We start from the raw sequence: 19,300 nt of genomic DNA on the forward strand, positions 1-19,300 counted from the left end.
TTCTGTCCTTATAAACCAGCTCAAAGTGTGCAGTAATTCACAAAAAAAGCTCCTAAATGTTCTGTTAAAACATACTGTTGTCAGAGTGAGCAAGGCACTCTTTGCCTTTGGCCACTGGATCTCAGCTGCATGCATAGTCGCTGCACACACGTGGGTGGCTGTGCAGGGGACCAATCCAGCCCCTCACTGCCTCCCAGCCAGTTTGCTTTCTGCCCATAAGTTATATTGGGCATTTAACTTAAAGTTGTTTAGAATTCACCAAAATTTAGGGTCAATTTATGTGGAAAGGATCCTCAAATTTCAAAGGAGCATCCAGAAAATGGGACTTCTTAATAAATAAGGGCTATGGTGCTATTTGGATGACAGGACGTGAACTGAGAGAGGAGTAAAAGCCACATTGCCTTGGGATGGGTTACTATATTTTTAATGACTACGAGAAGGCCTGTTGGGGTGGAGAGGGGATACTCTTGAAGTTATTCACTGGCTGTCAGGCTCATTACTAAAGTAGGGGAGAATCCCCAGTAGTGTGCTCAGATGTTAGCTCCAGGAATTGGAGAAAGCAGCGCCACCATTCGGGCGTTAGTGTCTGCAGCGGGTGCCACAGCACACTTACAGCGAGAAAGACCTACAGACCCATGTGGAAAATGCCCGTTTGGGAATCATTTTTCTGTGCTTCCACGTTGTTTATGTGTGTCTGCACTTTGATGGGAAGCAACCCGCAGTATCCATGAGAGTGAGACTTTGGGAGGAGGGATAGACACTTGAGACGGTGCGGTGAAGCTCCGGGGTACTGGGTTGAGAGCTGGAGGGAAGTCGCAGCCTCCAGTTCAGCCCTTGCAGTATATGGATGGGCACAGGGAAGGCTTTTGAAACATTGGCTGATTTTTACATACTTGAAATGTTTTTTTTTTCAGCTTTTTGTTTTCTAAGCTAATAACTAAATTTCCTCTCTCATTCCGAGGAAGAGAACAGGTCATCACAAAGTCACAGAGAGACCTGGCCTTCTTAGACATGTGTCGTCTAGTGCACTGCTACACGCGGTTGCCCTGGGAGTTTCCTTCCTCCCTGTGATTGTAATGGAAAGAATGCTGCACAGGGAGGCAGGACACCTGCGCTCAGGGCTTCTCCCTCCCTTCCTGACTGTGCGTGTGTGATCCAGGACAAGCCCTTCTGTGTGTCACTTACATCACATGTGAAATATAAATGATGAGAGCAGGGAACCTGACCACATTGCTCTGGCTGAGGACACTAAAACCCCAGTAGCAGTGTAAATGTGTGACCTTGGAGGAATGACACAGGGGCTTCCACGTGTCATTGTTGTTTTAACATCTGTGGGTTTATTGCGTTACATGTCTGTTTGGGATCCTGGGCCCTGAGAGTATGAATGGGACTAGAAAGTAAAAATCAGGAGTGGGGTAATGAATGGGTCCAAAGCATAAACCCTGTAGTGGGCAGAGGAGGGAGGGTGGGGGGCGAGTAGAAACCACAGACCCAATCACAATCACCCGCTCACAGGATTCTAGGCCCAGCCTTATTCTTATCCTTTGTGCAAGGGGAAATTACTCTTACCCCAGAGAGCAGGAGTTCTGTGGGATTTACCCAGTCCCACTGTTCCCCTTCTCTGCCTTATTTGAAGTCTTGGATGGGTAGAGGGAGCCCCTTTCCATCCCCGTCACCCCGCCTTCTTTGCTTTTACACGTATTTATTAAGCATCTAATAATTCTGTGAGCAACTGCCCTCCCCATTTCAGACTGCCCCTTCTGGGTGGGGGAACAGGTTCAGAGAACCTCAGATAGTTAGCCCCAATCTTAATGTTCTTTTCAAAGAAAACCTCTGTCATTTCAGCGTTGCTTTTTTCCTTTCAGTAAGAGAAAGGAAAATGAAGCGTTTTTGAGAAAGGTACACATTTTGAGCTCTTATTGACTAGGTGCAGGTGCTAAATGGCCACAGACAAATTGGTAAAAATGACTATTTCCAGCCATTAGTTTTGTGACTTTTCAACTACGGATGCATGCTTTATATTTATAAGCAATGATTTTTAAACAAAGAAAATAACTTATGTACACCAACTGGTTTTCCCATCTTTACACCTCTTGATGCTGTTGGTCAGAATTTTTAGAGAGTCAGCTTATCTTCTATGTGTGCAGAAGGTTTTGAAAATTTTTTAAAATTTCAAAGCAATGTAATATTTCTTTCTGAGTTTTATATGTTTACTGTCTAAGTTGTTTTTATCTAATTGTGTTTGCTATCCTTACTTGGCAATGTAAACATGAATTTTTAGATTCGTTTCCAGCTCCATGTAGAGTCTCCAAAAGTAAATTTGTTGAAAATGTTTCTAGCCACTAATTTCTATATTGATGATTTGTGCACCATAGTGTGAATTTATAATTTTACAAATATGTTTAAAGCATTTTGTTTGCTTTCTACATCACTTGGCCTTTAGTGTATTTTCAATGACACTACACTTTTCTGAACCACATTCTCACATATGCCCTCTGGTTTGTTTTTATCTTTACTCATCTTTGCTGAGACCTTATTCTTAAAGACATATGAAACTTGCAGGAGTATAGAGTGATGGTTAGGGGCATGGACTTTGGAGTCATAAATACCTGAGTTAGAATCAATTTTCACGATTCACTAGCTGAGTATTCTTGGCAATGTCACCTAACCCTGGTTTCTTCATCTAGAAATTGAGGATAATAATACCTCGTGCACAAGTTGGGAGAACTAAATGAGAGACCATGTGTACCATGCCCTACCCAGTCCCTGTGTGAAGCTGATAGCTGTCATTAAAGGGGCCTCAATTTTTCTGTTTTGGGCTATTCTGTAAAAAAAAAAAAAAGCTTTAAAGTTTTCAGGCCGGTCACGGTGGCTCACATCTGTAATCCCAGCACTCTGGTAAGCCAAGGCAGTTGAATCACCTGAGGTCAGGAGTTCGAGACCAGCCTGACCAACAAGGTGAAACCCCGTCTCTACTAAAAATACAAAATTAGCCAGATGTGGTGATGCATGTCTGTAATCCCAGCTACTTGGACGACTGAGACAGGAGAATCGCTTGAACTCAGGAGGCGGAGGTTGCAGTGAGCTGAGATCGTGCCACTGCACTCTAGTCTGGGCAACAAGAATAAAACTCCACCTCAAAAAAAAAAAAAAAAGTTTTTCAGTATGATTATACATTGGAATATGAAGTTAAAAACATGTGAAATACTTGGCTACATTATGTCTTACTAATTAAGTACTCATGTAGTCAGAGCCATTATCGTGCCTTTCATCTTGAGATATATCACTTAGATGATGCAGTGATCTTATTTTTACTAATCATTGTTAGTTAGCAGCAATTGTCAAAACCAGTGGCAGGAATAGTTATCTGTGACTGGTTGTTTATAGTCAGACAGATGCTTGCAGTGAAACTGCTTCTTAATTTACTTGTGTCTGCCCTTGCCCTCACTGCACCCACCTCACCTGAACTTGTCAAGGACAGTGTCTGCCTTCATCTTTCTGCCCTGGGCCCTGGGATGCCTATTACCTTGTCCTGACCTGCATCCCAGGCAGGGCCCATAAAACAAGAAGTGAGACAGAATACAACATGAACGAAGACTTCAGCTTGGAGCCTCACTCTCTGAGAGGACCAGTCTCAGTTTTAAGTATTTACTGAGCCCCCATTTTACTGTAAAATACTGAAGTAGGCATTCTATGCTATATGGGCGATAAACAGAAATAAAACCTAAACTCTGATGGGAAAGGTGAGGCATAGGACAAGCATGAAAAAGTACAACCATGGAAATACCAACAAATATAATAATAATAGTGTCTGTATGTTAGTAGATTAAATCTCTAGGTGCCCGTTTTACATATTCATAACATGCCTTGTTGTTAAATACATAATGTAGTCACAGGGCAGAGGGGACTTGATTTTTGAATTTTTTTTGTTTTCCTTAGATACTGCTTAATTCTATCTAGTTTAGGAAGAGAATTGGACAGAATTCAGGAGAGGAAAAGTGGGTGAAGGAATTTGTGGAGTTTTAGCACAGCACCCTGTGGTCACCTCTCCACAAGCATTTACACCTTTCTCTGTATGGGCATCAGATGAGATTGATAACTGAGCTGGGGAAATTGGGAGGGAAGGTCTTCATGGGCCAGTGGGAGATGCAGAACTGATCTCTGTTCCAGCATGAACACCAGCCTCTCCGTTCTGTGTCTGTTTGCATTGAGACAAAGCAAGAAGGTTTCCCGTGATCAAACGCATATCCTTGTGTTGCCAGGGACACCACGATCATCAACCATTCACGGAATGGCAGCTACGGAGAGAGCTCTCTGGAGGCCCACATCTGGCAAGAGGAGGAGGAGGTGGTGCAGGCCAACAGAAGGTGTCAGGACATGGAATACACGTAAGGGACGGCTATGTGTGGCGCATGGGACCCGCCAGCCCATGTTTGCATTCACACTCCAGGCCTTCCAGAACAGATTGCTTCTCTGTCATGTTCTGAAAGGCTGTGAACATGAGGTCTCCAAAAACTCTCCTCCCCCATGCTGTGCCATGGAGAGAAGGAAAAGGTTCCAACCTAAGCATGTGGTTCCACTCAGCAGTGGGTCTGGTGCCAGAGTTCTCTGGGGGAAACTGCATGTCACCTGCAGGTTTTAAGATGCAGGCTGAGTCTAGTGACAGAAGAATTTAGATGTCTGTGTTATTTCTTGGTGTCTGTGACATTATGAGCTGAAAAGGGGAAACATTATATTCCAAAGGTCCAGAGTTTTTGAGCCAGAATTTATATATTCCAGTCCAAAATAAAGAACATATTTAGCTAATGTACTCTTCTGATGGGCTATACAAAATTTCCAGCAGACTTTTTGACATAATAAAATTAGCCTGTCCCACTTCACTACCTGAGGACTTGTGGAACCCTGGGAGCCCTAGACCTCTTATTTTGCAGATGTGAAAATAGGGCTGAGTAGTTGAGCCATTGATAGATAGGCTCAGTGAGTTACTATCAAAGTTGTGAAAATAACTCAGCATTCTTCCAGAAAAATCGTCTTCTACCAGAGGACCTGTTCATCTTGGTTCTTTTTTCTTAGAAAATAGAGAAATTGACTTTAGTTGAAAGCTCACCCTGTTTGAGGCTTTAGAGTTTTTATGCTTCCCTATCCCCTACCTACCCCCCGCCCCCGCCGCCAATGCTGGACCCTCTAAATATGGTCCCCAGCCCACTTCGGTCCAGGAATGTGGCCAGTCATTCTAACTGTACCTCCCTGAAGTCCCAGTCTCCCAAGGTGCCAGAGAAGTGTGTACTCTTTTGACCTATGACCAAAGACCTGTCTTAACAATTTGGAGATTATCAACATTTGAAGATTCGTACTGTGCTTCATCCTCTATCCCTAAATTACAATTAAAGTCCTTGGGACAGCCTGAGATAAATGTTTCAAATTTTTCTAGCCAAGTGGCTTTTTATGAAGACTGTTTTGTTTTGTTTTACAGTATTAAAAATCTCCATGCCAAAATCATAGAGAAAGATGCCATGATTAAGGTCCTGCAGCAGCGATCTCGTAAAGATGCCGGGAAGACAGACTCCTCCAGCCTACGTCCTGCCCGCTCCGTTCCATCCATAGCAGCAGCTACTGGGACACACTCTCGCCAGACCTCTCTTACCAGCAGCCAGCTGGCTGAGGAAAAGAAGGAAGAGAAGACCTGGAAGGGGAGCATAGGTGGGCCCCACACCTCTGTCAGGCCATGATTGGAAAAGCAAGATCAGACAGCTTCTCTGCCACTCATGGGACATGGAAATGTCCCTGAATAGTTCCTGGTCTCAGTTTACTCATCCGTGAAGTGGGGAGGGAAATCAATCATACTTCAGTTATAGAAATTCAGTGAGATATGTGGAAGCACTGTGTAAATTCTAAAGACTGCACCACTGGAGTAGCTCTTAGCCATGGGTTGACTCAGATCATAATTATCTATTATTGTTATAAGTTGAGGTGACCCTTGTAACACAAAAGGCTTTCATAGAAAAGCCTAGAGACATCACGCCTCTGAACTTGGCTGTGCTCTAGACCAGTTGTATGACGGCTCCATCTCTGCTTCCATGTCTAAAAAGGGAGGACAGTGTCTGCCTGCTTTACCCCATGGGGCATGGGAGGGAAGAATGGGATAATGGGGAGAGGACATTGGAAGAAGTGCTCTCTCGCATAAGGTGGGGGTGGTAAGTTTTTGCTGTATTGTTGTTGCATGGGCAGAATTTTGGGGAACATTCTCTAAGTGTGGTCTTAGCCAGGAGTAGGTTTCCTGGGGGCAGGTGGGCTTGTTGGCTGGCTGGGCTAGCCAAGCTGGAGGGGAAGCAGGCAGCGTGCCCACACACAGGTCCTCCACACCCTTTCCCTGCACTCTGGCCTCTCCGGGGGTCTGGCCCTTCTTTGATGCATTTCCCCACATCAGATCATGTTTTCGTTTCTCTGTGCAGCTGAGAGCCAGTTGTCCTCAGCATAGGACCCCAGGATGGGCTGCTCTCGGCCAGAGGGGATAAGAGCTTCCATATGAACCCGACAGAGTTGGGGGGATCAAAGGCTCCCAGCCAGAATCTCTGTTTGAAGTTCCTCCACTGGTAGCTTCAGCAGCCCCTGCCCCCAAAGGAAATACACTTCAAAGAAGACACGGCAGCTGAGATCATCAAAGACTGTCCCAAGGACATTTAGCTCCCAGCCCAGCAAGAGAGCCGGGAGGCAATGCTGAGACAGGCCTGGTCAAGGAGTTTGAAAATTTGCTCAGCTCTGGTAGAAACCTCCCTGGGAGTCCCCTGTTTGTGACATGCAGCCAGGCAGGCATCTCTGGTGTCTGTGCCTGTATCCCCTAGGACCTGGCATGTCTAAACCAGGCCTGGGAGCCGGAGGATTTGTCTGAAGGAAGAGCTACTGTGTTTCCTGCATTGATATTCCTCCTCGTTGTTGTCACTGGTGTCCACGTGTCACAAACACAGGGAGGGACTCTCCCAGGGGCTGAGGCAGGTTCATAGGTGACTGTGCAGTTCCCCACATGTTGTCACCATTGCTTGCCTGATGGGCTCTGGAAGGAGGTGGAGGTGACAGCATATACCTTCCCAATTGCCCAGGGGCTCCCAGGAGCTATAGCTGGCTAATGACTTACTCAGCCTGTCACTCCCTACGAGGACATCTTGCAGACTCTGGAGTTTCCACAGGCTGGGCGAGGAAGTGGAAAGAACATAGGTTGAACTCCAAGTCAGGCACAGCTGGGTTTGAGTCCCATTTCTGCTGCTTCTTAGCTGTGAGATGTTAGTTTTTCTGAGCTTCCATTTCTTTCTCTGTAAGACAGGATAAGGCCTGCCTCGCAGGAATGACGTGCAGTATGAAGTGAGGTGATGTGGAAGCACAGGTGAAGGCCTTTGCTGCTCAGCATGGTCTGTGGGCCAGCGGCACCATCACCATCGGGGAGCTTCTTAGAAATACAGAATCCCAGGCCCTGCCTGCTGGATCCGGTCTTGCTTTTAACGATATAGCCAAGTCATTGGTATGCACATTGCATTTTGAAAAGCACTGCTCTCGACAAACTGAACTGCCCTGAGTTCTGAATGGGCACCTTAAAACAGCCCTGGCGAGGAGACTTGATGAATTGCTGGCTCTCTAACCAGATAAGAGGACAAATACTTGATTGTGCTTGCCGCATTTTCTATAGGCTAGCGTTCTAGGGTGCTGGCACTTTCCTGCAGGTGTGCTGTATTTGAAAATAAAAAGTTATCCTCCCACCCAGCTTTCCAGGAAGGCTCCGAGGAAAATGGACACCTGTGCACACCACGCCTCCCATTTCCATAGCCAGCATCTCCTCTTCCCCACCCCAGCCTCACTCCTCTTGGGGAAGGGGTTAAGGAGAGGGCTAAGTGGCCTTTCCTAGGAGGCTGGCTGGCTGGCTTTCTGCTTCTGGGAGGCTACAGTTCCACTGCAGAAATGTGCAGGTAGCATGTTTATCTTTGAACCCAAGCCTGTAGGGGAGCATCTATCCATTATGAGGAGTAGGGTGGAATTGTGAACTATTCAGAAGAGCAGCAAGCCAATGGGAACATGTCTAGGACCAGGGAAGCCTGTAGTTTTTCTTAAGCACACTGCCACGCTTCTGGCCAGCCCTTCTGGGCCACGTTGGGGACAGCAAGCATGGTCTCTACAAAGCCTTGCAGGAACCTCCCTATCCCTCCTGCTGGCAATTAGGCACTTCTCTGTTCGTCCATACCACCCTGTGATTAATTGTATCCTACAGTTTGTGTATTAAATTATAATCAGTTTACCTGACAACTACTTCTCCACTCCAAAAAGAAAACCTACAATTTTTTAGGAAGGGGACTAGGTCTTTCATTTTTTATTCTCTCAGTGTTTGTTATTTTATCAGGCTTGTAATAAGTGTTTATTAAATGCTTGGGGGATGAATCAATGAATGAATGAATGAAGCAGTCATCAGTCAACAAGGAACAGACCTCCAAGACTAGATTTAAAAAAAAAAAGGAAAAAAAAAAGAATGTCGTTGAAAATCTGTTCTCTGCCCTCAGGATTGCTGCTGGGGAAGGAGCACCATGAACACGCATCTGCCCCACTGCTGCCACCCCCACCCACCTCAGCACTGTCCTCCACAGTCTCCACGACGGCAGCCAGCAGTGCCCACGCCAAGACGGGCAGCAAGGACAGCAGCACACAGACCGACAAGAGTGCCGAGCTCTTCTGGCCCAGCATGGCCTCCCTCCCCAGCCGTGGCCGGCTGAGCACGACCCCTGCTCCCAGCCCTGTCCTGAAACACCCAGCGGCCAAAGGGACCGCAGAGAAACTGGGTATGTGGGCCACCCCACCTTGATGCCCCTGAAAACTGTGCAACTGTCTGGCCTAAGAGAATCTTTTGTTGAGCTAGAGAGGAAGCAGGAGCACCCATTAGCTCTTACTCTGTGGGGATGTTTATGAGTGTGGCTATCCTAATGCACTTAGGATATGTGTGCCCTTTCTTATTATGGGACTAAATATGCATATAGACACATCTAGTTTATTACTATTTGAAATGAGTGCAGAGCTCGAGACTACCCTGGCAGTGCCTGCTTTTTAACCAACCCTTCCCCGGAAGGAGTGACAGCAGACCCTCTGAGGGACTGAATGCCCTCTAGTATGTTTGGGAGCCAGAATTAGGTACCAGGTACATCAAAGGCACAAGTTCACTGTTGCCTTCAGGGCTCTGACTTGCCAGGGATTCTGGCCTCAGTGGAGGACATCGTGATGGAAGGAGAAGGTAGATTGACCCGCAGAGTCGGTTAACTTGTGGCACAGCACTTGGGCCAGGACTAACGAGCTGCTTAAAATATCTAAGGGAAGACAGCTTGGGAGAGGTGAGCTTTGCAGTGAGACCCGAAGTGTCCTGGGTAAGAATAAACCTGGCCTTGTGCTAATCATGGTCATGAGGACCTCCCTTTTCAGGAATTCTTTTGAGGAGGTGCGACCTCTGTGGGGCCTAAGTTAACTGTTTCCTCCAAGGGGGTTGTTTATTTTCACTTTTCAAAGTAGACAAGTAAATACAATGTTGTCACTTTTTAAAGATGTAATTCTTTTCCAAGTAAGCCAGAGAACATATAAAAAGTGCCTGGCTCAGAATATGCACCTGATAGTTTTGAGTAGAGGGTGTGAGGGGCCCCTGTACAGAGTCCCACTATCATCCTCACCCTCTGAATCCTCTGCCATCACCATCCTGGTTTGTATTTGTGTCTGAATCCTGGCCCAGTCATTCTGTGTGTTCCCACTGTGGGCTGGATCATTCACATGCACTGTGGTGGGAATCCTGGGTGTGCAGTGGTATTGGACGTGGGTCCATTTTAGAGAGCCTGGAAAGCCTGTGCCCCTCCTGAGGAATGGGCAGCTGATGTCTCCCCTCTATTTGGCAGAGAACTCTCCTGGCCATGGGAAGTCGCCTGACCACAGAGGCCGGGTCAGCAGCTTGCTGCACAAGCCTGAGTTCCCCGACGGAGAGATGATGGAAGTCCTCATCTAACTGCCATCCCTGTGGAATTTCAGAACGGAGCATTGACAAACAAGGAAAGTGGCAGAGAAAGAAGAAAGACCTAGAAGGTTGCAGTGGGAAATCAGGAATGATTTGAACTGATAAAGATTTCAGACTCATAAGAACACATTTTATAAATGTTAAACACAAAAACAGGAGACCTACATGACTGAAGAGAGAAGAGAATGCGATGGATTTTATTACACATGGTGGAAGGGACAAGAGGCGTGTAGGTTTGCAAACAAAGTTAAGAAATAGGAAATTGAATTTTTCATTGTACAGAAAATGTATCTCTTGGGGAGGGTCTATGTATCCCTATTCTCTGATTATAAACAGATAAACCCAAATGTGGATCCTCCTTGGAATACCCCCATTCTCTTTGCCTCTTAGCATGTTTGGTTTAAGAAGAGCCTCCAAGAAATCTTGAGAGCCTGTCTTCGCATAATGCAGCGTGACTTGTGCCAACCATGGGGTGTCCCGTGTGTGTGAGTGTGGCAGTGAGAAGAAGCATCGAGGGCGAGGGGGATATGAAAGCTGGTATTCACCTAATTACCTGTTTGGTTTGGATTTTCAAGAGATGATTGGGTTTCTTAGCTTTTCTGAATTCTGCAGTATTTTCTAAGCAGGATGGATTATGATCTCAGTCCTCATCCATCCTAACTTCTGAGTTCATCTCTGTCTCTGCTTTACGGTCTTTAATTTTTTGTTGTTCCTTCATTTGTTTTTGTTTTTAATAAGACATAGCAGGATTCCTTAGGTATGGGATTTATGAGAGCAGTACCTGAACTGTCATCATTCCTGCTTGTTTGATAGTGACCAGTAGGACAAAGCCATGTGTTGCTTCCTGGCTGCTTCACCTTTGCATAGCTGGGTTGCATCTGTGAATCTCATTCTGACTGTGAACTAAGCAAGCTTTGAGGAGGCAGGAGATTCCATGGGTCCCTGTGACATCTTGCATTAAGATCGTGGCACTTGCTTTTTTGTCTCTCACATTGGCTCTCTTGCAAGGAGCTTGACATTTCCAAACTCCATTGCTCTGTTGGGGAAGACTTAGGACAGCACTCCAGGAAACAGATGACAATTTACAGACAGTTGCCTCAGTGGTTTCCAGAATCCCACCAGCTCCCATATACCTTCTTGTATTGAGGCTCATGAGCGTATTCACACTCTTTCCACCCCTGCACATGCCTCTGCTTGCTCTCGATCAGCACCCAGACCTCCATGGCACTAGCTTGCCTCTGTTGCGAACTTCTTTTGTAACCTACCAGGCCAGTGTCTATACAGTGTTGTCAGGCTTTTCAGGATTTCAGTTTTGAAGCAGTTTATTCAAAGTGAGACAGAAGTGCCATGGAAAAGAGGCAGGCGTGTGTTAGGTGGCAGGTCCCTTAGACCTCTGCTGTGACATTGCATATTCAACTCTTCTGACACTGGCTTCCTTTACAAATCTAGGAGATGCTGGATTAGAAAAGAGGAGAAGCTCATCAGGCCATCAGAGAGATGCTCCTGTGGGGTCCTGATGTTTTTGTCCCTCCAGGTCAGCTGGATTGGTGTTTTCCCAGTTCCCTTTCCTCATGCTTGCCTAGAGGAAGAAAGAAAGGGGGGTACCTTTTCCAAGTACCTTCTAAATGAAACACTCAAGACAGTGCTCCTCAGGAAACATTGCTCGGGTAGCTTATTTTAGGACTGGTCTTGGGTGTGTAACGCTGGTGAAGTTATAGCCTCCCCAGATTGAGGTGATAGAAGGAAGACGAGAGGTGTAGGCTGGAGAGGGGAGGGAAGAAATCAGTGGCTTTGGCCAGCCTCTGTGCCACCCAGTATGACAGAGGAGTGGGAACTGGCCCTCTGGAGCTCTGCTTTGCCATAGGCACTGCACATTGTGCCACTTGCTCATCACCTCCTCTGGTCTCTCACTGAGCATCGGAGTACATGTTGTGCAGATGGGGAAACTGAGGAGCTCTGAGAGGCTGAGCATTGAGCTCGCCCCATGTCCTAAGGTGTGAGAAGAGGGCACAGGAGGCCTCATCCATGGGGGAAAGGATTGAGGATGGACATGGGTGGGGAGAGGGCATAGAGATCCCTTCCTAATCTCTGTTCCCACCACATTTCGTAGGAGATGAGGTTAGGAGATGGCAACTAACTCTCTTAAGGACATTTTGACCTCAGTGTATGTTGGGGATGGACCAGAAAGTAAAATGTCTAGAGATAGGAAGGTAAGTCAGCTCTGCCAGCCCCTACCATCAGGTCTAGGCCACCCCAAACTTGGGCTGCCTCCCTTAGACATAGGTTAGAGTGAGAGACCCAGCCGTTTCTCCCGAAGCCTGGTCTTCATGCCCCAGACACCTCCTTGCCCCAGTCAGGTGTCAGACTTGCTTGCTTTTCAAGGTCCGCCTGAGCTGCCAAGTGTTTTCATTGTCAGAATACAAATGGACACATGGCCATGTTTCAGGGCTTCAACTGCGTTGTATTGTGGACTTTGACAACATTTTTTTTTCTCTTAACCTACTAAGACTCTTCCTTAAGAAGGGGATCTATAGCTTTAAAATGCCGCCTTCTGTGGGAAATTTCCTGCCAAGCCAGGGCACTAAATACTTTCATCATTAGAGCTTTCCTGATGTCCGGCCATATACTGAGCACCTGCTCTGAGTTCTGGGCAGCTTACAATATCTCAAACAGGTTTTCAGAAAAATAATGCAACTATATTTTCTAGCGCCAACTGTATGCAAACAGTGTGGCAAGTACCTTTTAATTAGTCCTCCACCCATCTGGAGTACAGGGGGTGAGTTTATTATTCTGATTTCACAGATGAGGAAATGGGCTCAGAGAGGTTAAGTCCCTTCCTGAAATCTCACAGCCAGGAGAAGCCAGGATGATTTAAAACAAAGTTTGGAGAGGCGCTGCGCGTAGACCATGGCTGTACAGCCTCTAACATGCGGCGCTGCATCTTGGCAGTCTCTATCCCTGTCTGTGATGTGCGTGTGCACATGTACCTATGTGGGTGCACACACACACAGCTCTCACACATCTCAGAGCCTAAGAAATAGGACTAAGCCCAGAACTCCTAGAATCACCTATAAATGCCAGGCATAGATGGACATTACTGTGTTCCACCAAAAGCACAGCTCCAAACTATACCTAAAAAATACTTCTGCACTTTGCAGAGACCTGGACTTCAAACTTTCCCAGTGGAGCCTAATTATAGAATTTGAGGGTCCTGTCTCAGGGTGAAGGGAAGAGGCTTGGGCTTCACAGGAAGGTATTCCAGCATTGTTCTGCTTCACCTTTGACTGTGTTGTCTGGCAGTTTCTGTGTGCTGCCAGGAGAGTATATGGAATTGGAGAAGTTGGAGTCAGGTCTCTGACGCCAGAGTTTCACTAAGTAGATGCCTCTGTACCTAAGAACTATTCCTGTCTGCAGGTCCATATAGCTATGCTGCCAGGAAAAACACATTATTTTCCAAAACTTTCAGAGCATGTGCAGAACCCTTTCTTAGCATTTTCTTCTCTCAGCACTTTCTCTGCCTCCCAGAGGCTGGCAGCCAATGGCACTGTGGAGTTCAGCATGTTCTAACCATGCACGCAGGGCAGGGCTGCCTTGGCCCCCCTCAGGCTTTGGTTGGGAGAGCAGGCAATGGGAGCCCATTCTGGGTGCAGTCCTCTGGGGTTGCTCTTTGGCACTCATGTATGAGTTTGACTCCACAAGGCTTGGCATGGATACCAAAACAGTTGCACCAAATTAGTTCTGAACCCGGAACACAGAAGTCAGTGCTTCAGGAAGGAGGTGCTCAGAATGCTCCGTGCAGAGCAGCCAGTCATTCCTCTTGTTTGTTCTCACCTGGGTGTGCACCTTCATGATGCGGTGGCTGTAGCACCTTCATGCCAGGTGCTGAGAGAGTGGGAAATTCTTCCTCCCCACTGGCCTGAGTCCCAGAGACTTAGGGAAACAGACCTCAGGTGAGGCTGGGGACCTAAGAAGCAGTGGATAATAGATTGGATAATCAGAGCTTTTGAGGCAGGGGGCTCATGTTTTCACTGCAGGGAGTTATGCTGAGCAAAGAGATGTGTTTTTCAAAACCAGAGTATTGCCCCGTGTCCACACTGGAGTAAGTGGAGCATGCTTCTCTGTGTTCCCTGAATGATCTTGCACTCCTTTTAAGCAAAGGAGTACCATGGCCATGGTCAGTGGGATCCCACAAATGTTCTTAAATGGGTAAGGTTTTAAGTAGCCAGAGAGTATCCAGCCTACCACTGGCTTCTCCACATCCTAAAACCTGAGACAGCCTTGGTATATGCTTTGTAAATGTTTCTTTTCTTGTTGTTTAAGTAATTAAAGTGTTTAAAATGTCTTCATTAGATGTGACGATTGTTTAATGAGTTTGCCTCTGACTTGTGGCTCCATGGGAGATAGGCAAAGTAATTAAGACGTTACCAGAAATTGGTCGGCTGGGGAAATACAAAAGTTAGCATTTCAGTAAGTGAATTTCTCCTGGAACAAACGAGCAGTGTTTCCTCTTTCTCTTAAGTAGTATACCCTTTTCTCACTTAGTAATTTAATGATATATAAAGACATGTGTATAAGTGAGTGCGTACATATGAGGTATGACTATAGGGTTGTTTGTGGGAATTTCTTTTCTTAACATACAGAAGATCAAAGTGTTTCATCTCACCCCGCCCTCCTTAGAAGGTGTCTTTTGGGAGACTATGTGCTGATTGACTATAGTGCTGCCAAGTAAAAAGATCTTGGGAACTCTTCTACCAGAACGGCCTTCGGGGCTTGTAGCGTTCCTTTGGTTTCCCCTTAGAGATGAGAAATCCTCCTCCTTTGAGGATGGATTTAAGTTCTGGAAATAATCTCAAGTACTTGATAGCACAGTTGGATGAATAAAGATGGCAATTAAGGTAAGTTACACCATTTTTGTCTCTAAAAAAAATCCCTAAGAAATTTCTTGGAATGAGTTTTTAGACTCAGAGCCTCTCAAAGTGTCCGCTTCAAGGGAGGACCGTCCTCATTAGCACACCGATTTTAAAAATCAATTCTCTTGCCATGCCTCCTATGTGTTCACATCTCTGTGTACACTACAGACGTAAGTGCATAATCATTCATATAAACATCTGGTAGGTATTCTGTAAAACTGTGTTTACTTTAGTGCATGTTATTGTCATGTTATGATGTGACCGGGGTGTTTCTTTGTCATGAAACTTTGCTTCTTCACAGAATTAGAATACTGCTCCCTCTATATTGAAGTACATATACAGCATTTTCTTATATCAACTCCCAAAGTCTGGATGCCCGGTGTTGTGTTTACATGTGATTGTGCCTAGGAGTCTGTTCACATAGAGACACCTGTAAGTATTTATTACAAAATGGAATGTAAGCAAATATATCCACATTGGTTTTATTTGAATCAAAGTTTTGTTTTGTTTTGTTTTTTTCCTTTTGAGGAGGAACAGGGAGCCTCCTCCTCCATGAGCACTTACAGAATTGTGTAAAATTCTGTGAAACAAGGGCAAGCGTGGGCACCGGTTTCAGCCGTCCCAGTGCCGCTGCCCTCCCACCTACTCTGTGTGTGTGTGTCGCTGTGCTTGGTGGCAGTGTGCCGTGCTCGTGCCGGGCTCTTCCCAGCAGACGCTGGTATCCGGCTGTAACGTTTGGCATCTTCGTTTTGCCAGTCTGTGTTAAGGGGTGGTGTACGTGGCCGTACAGCCAGATGGGTCTGTGTACCAGTGTGGGGAGTCCAAGAACACTGCCTGTCCCCCACAGCAAATATTGATGCTGTTGGTCAGCCAAAGATTTTCCTCTTCTTTGCTGCTTAAACTTGTGCCTTAATATTGTACATAATAAATGGATGAAATGGCAAAATGGCTCTTCCCTCTCACTTGCTCTTTTCTTCCTTAAAGAACTTATAAACTGGTGCTCAATAAATGTTTCATTTCGTTGTCATCCACTTAGTGTTTTGCTTCAGAGGCCCTCGGCTCCCCGCTTGTGGGCCTCACGCTGACACCAACACGCAGCTCTTGACTCTAAGGAGGAAATGAATCATCCAGACCACCGCAGCTTGCAGTCCGCCCACTCCCGGCTCCGCCAGACAAATAAGGAGAAAGGAAACACAGGGTGACTGTGGGCCTAGCTGTCCACTTTGATCACATGTGAGTGTCCACTTTTGGGGTTCTTCGATTCAGAGCCTGCAAATGATCACTGTAAACTGGCTCTGTCTCAGGAATTCACCCAGGAAGCCTGGAGTCAGCCATGCCTCTGAGCCTGAGGATGGAAATGGGAGATGGGAGCTGTTATGTTTGCATCTTGGGGTCACAGGAGAAAAAAGCGGGACTTTGGTAGAAAGGAGTCACATGGTAAGTGGGTGAAATTCAGGCCAGGAGCCTCAGGGACTGAAGCAGAACAGAGTAAGACTCATGAGAATATCCACATGAAGGCCCCTCCCCGGGATCACTGTGTTTAAGAGAGGGTGGTGCCTGCTGTTTATTCTCTGGTCATGCCTTTTCAGTGGCCTCTCTCCGCCTCACCCACCCCCAGCCCTAGCATAGGAAAAGCTTCCTTGATGTGAGCTCTGGGGGAGCATGAAGGACGCATCTCTAGCCCCCCAGTAATCATCGGTGTGATTTATATGCATTATCTTCTTCAGTCACACAACAACCTCGTCATCATCCCCACTTTAAACCCCAGGAGACTGAAACTCAAACAACCTTAGGAAAGTAATGTGCAAAAGATGGCAGGGCGGGGATTTGAACCCAGGTCTACCTGATGCAGAGCCAAGGCACTTACATGTGCAAGGTGGGTGGATGCTGGGAGGCAGGAGAGCCCATGCTCCTGTCTGCCTGGCTTCTTGTCTGTCCTGCTTCTACCCCGAGGAGTCCTCTGCAGGGAGGGCCATCTCTGTGCGTGCATGCAAATATGACTCAATTCATGTAAAGATGCACCCTTGCAGCTCCCCAGCCTCCACCTGTCAGGATGACTCCGGGAAGACAGCTAGAGGACTGCATTTGTGTTTAGGGTTTATAGGACCTGAGTTGTCGCCTCCCCACGCTGATCCCACGTATGTACATCATGCGAGCCACCCCCTGAGCTCTGACCTTTCTCTTGGCCTCTTGTACACCCCAGGAGAGAAGTTCTCGATCCCAGCAGTTCTGTATAGTCATTCCCAGTGGTACACGTCTGTGCCCTGAAGGAACACTGGCCTCCATTCTGCCTTTTGGGCTGGAGCCTCAGGAACCGCAAGAGATAGCAATGTGTTTTAAGTTGCCCAGGCTCATGGTGATAAGGAATTAGATCACAAACGGGAAATAAACCAGAAGCAGCGAAATTCCTTTCTTAAAGCTCTGTGTTGTCAAAATAAAAGAAGCTTTCTGTCATTAAAGAATGTCGTTATGGTTTACTGTTTCTGTTGCCTTTTTATCAAGCGTGACAGTGTGTCTTTGATGTGCTTCCTTTATCTGCCTCTGTTCCTCGCAGGCAGACATCCCAAGACCATTCCAAGTGAGCCAGGACTCCCTCTCTTGGTGAGTCTATCATCTTCAAAGTTCCTCCCTTTTTAGAATATTAGGAGATATATAGGTGATTTTTTAATTTGAACCTGGAGTTTATGGGAACCTGGGAAGCCCTCTGTATCTGATGTGGAGTTCTATCAAAGGGTGACTCTCCCCAAGTTTTTGGAGACTCATAATATGTATACAGATAATATAAGGATCATATACTACATCGTTGAGTGCTTTGAAGTACAGTAATATGAATTATAGTCCTATTGTTAGAAACTAACAATGCCTAACTTTGTGTCCTGATGGGTTTTGCCTCTGAATCTGCAAGGGAGGCAGGATCTAAGTTTTATTGAATTGGCTTTGGAATAATATTTCATCTTAAGAACCCCAGAGGTAGGTATTATGGGACATTATTACCCCTGCACGTCAAATGAGGAAAGAGACTCAAGAGAAGTGAAGTGTGCACTTGGGCTCTGCAGTAGAAGCCTGGCCTGCTCATTTCTAAAGCCTTTGCTCTCTCTCTGCACTGAATTGTTGCCCTTGACTTTAGTTGTGTGTGTGTGTGTTGATGGTTTGTTTGCTTGCGTTTGTTTTTAATCGCTCTAAAGAGAATTGGTAAGCAGATGGCTAATTGAAAAAAACATTGAGGCCCTTTTTGGAAATGTGACTTTTTTTTTTCAGCCAAAGTCATATACTGGACAGACAGGCTGGATCCGTGGCTCTGGTCTGTGAGATGTATACTTAATTTTTACCTGCTAGACTTTGTTTATTAACATTCACCTGGTAGGCAGCATGGTGGAGAAGGGACCAACAGGCAGAAGCTGTGTCAGGTCCGCACAGGGGCTGGGGACCTGCTTTTGGTTTTCCCCAAGTACACTGAAGCCACAGGACTTGTGGTCCAGGAATGCTGACTGTAAAATGGAAGTGTCTGTCAGTCTAAAGAAATTCTTAATTGTACCTGACAGGCATCTATGCCTGGTTTCCCAATCACCTGAACCTTGGTGCCTTCCCTTCCATATTCATGGCTCTGCTTCTGCCCCATCTACTCAGTCATCTCTGCTAGGGTCCCCAGTCACCTTGGGCTCCTCCCCCACTCTCTCCTTTAGCTGGTCAGTCACCTGTTCCTGCCCACTCCACCCTCCCACGTTGCTTCTGTACTTTTATTTTCTCCATCCCTATGGCCTTAGTTTAAGACTTTATCTCTCACATGGACAATTACAGTAACCTTCTGCCTACTGTCTCATCCTACTCTACTCTTGACAAGGACACCAGAAAAGCAAGAGTAATAGTGACATTTATTCATTGTCATTATGCACCCAACCTCCTGTGAGCCTCTCCTGTATTAGCACATTGAATTCTTACAGTCACTGTTATTATAGCTCCATTGTACTGATGGAGAGAAACTAAGAAGTAGGGAATTTAAGCCTCTTGCTCAAAGTCCTAGAGCTTGTGAGTGGCAAGGCTGGGATCCAAGCCCAGATAGACTGGCTCCAGAGCCTCTAGACCACACTGTTCTTCCCCAACCCGAGTTTCTAGAGGCATGTCTGATAATGTCACTCTTTTGAGGGGAATTGCCACAGCACTATTAGCCCCCTGTGGCCTTCAGTATAAAGCTGTGGCATTCATGCCCTGCACAGTCTGACCCCAGCCCACTTCTCTGACTAGTTTCTCTCCACTTCCCTTTCTACCCCGACCTTCAAGTTGCTCTAGGAACCACACTGTGTCCATAATCTGCTTTGTTTCCATTTCTGCACCTATCCATAGGGTCCCTGGGATTGGGATGCCCTCT

The 19,300-nt window shown here is 46.3% G+C and overlaps 1 protein-coding gene across 8 annotated transcripts in view; it reads left to right on the forward strand.

Moving 5' to 3' along the window:
- The window catches only part of AMOTL1 (angiomotin like 1), a 138,541-nt gene extending 122,659 nt beyond the window's left edge, over window positions 1-15,882 (forward strand). For all 8 annotated transcript variants that reach the window (XM_038005311.2, XM_008020572.3, XM_038005313.2 and 5 more), the window contains 4 exons: window positions 4,263-4,388; window positions 5,474-5,700; window positions 8,541-8,816; window positions 9,909-15,882. In XM_038005311.2, the coding sequence (XP_037861239.1) occupies window positions 4,263-4,388; window positions 5,474-5,700; window positions 8,541-8,816; window positions 9,909-10,015 (736 nt within the window). In that variant the 3' untranslated portion in view covers window positions 10,016-15,882. The remainder of the gene's footprint in view (window positions 1-4,262; window positions 4,389-5,473; window positions 5,701-8,540; window positions 8,817-9,908) is intronic.
- Window positions 15,883-19,300: the final 3,418 nt, after the last annotated feature.

The sequence above is a fragment of the Chlorocebus sabaeus genome, chromosome 1, assembly GCF_047675955.1.
Source record: "Chlorocebus sabaeus isolate Y175 chromosome 1, mChlSab1.0.hap1, whole genome shotgun sequence".
Classification (NCBI taxonomy): domain Eukaryota; kingdom Metazoa; phylum Chordata; class Mammalia; order Primates; family Cercopithecidae; genus Chlorocebus; species Chlorocebus sabaeus.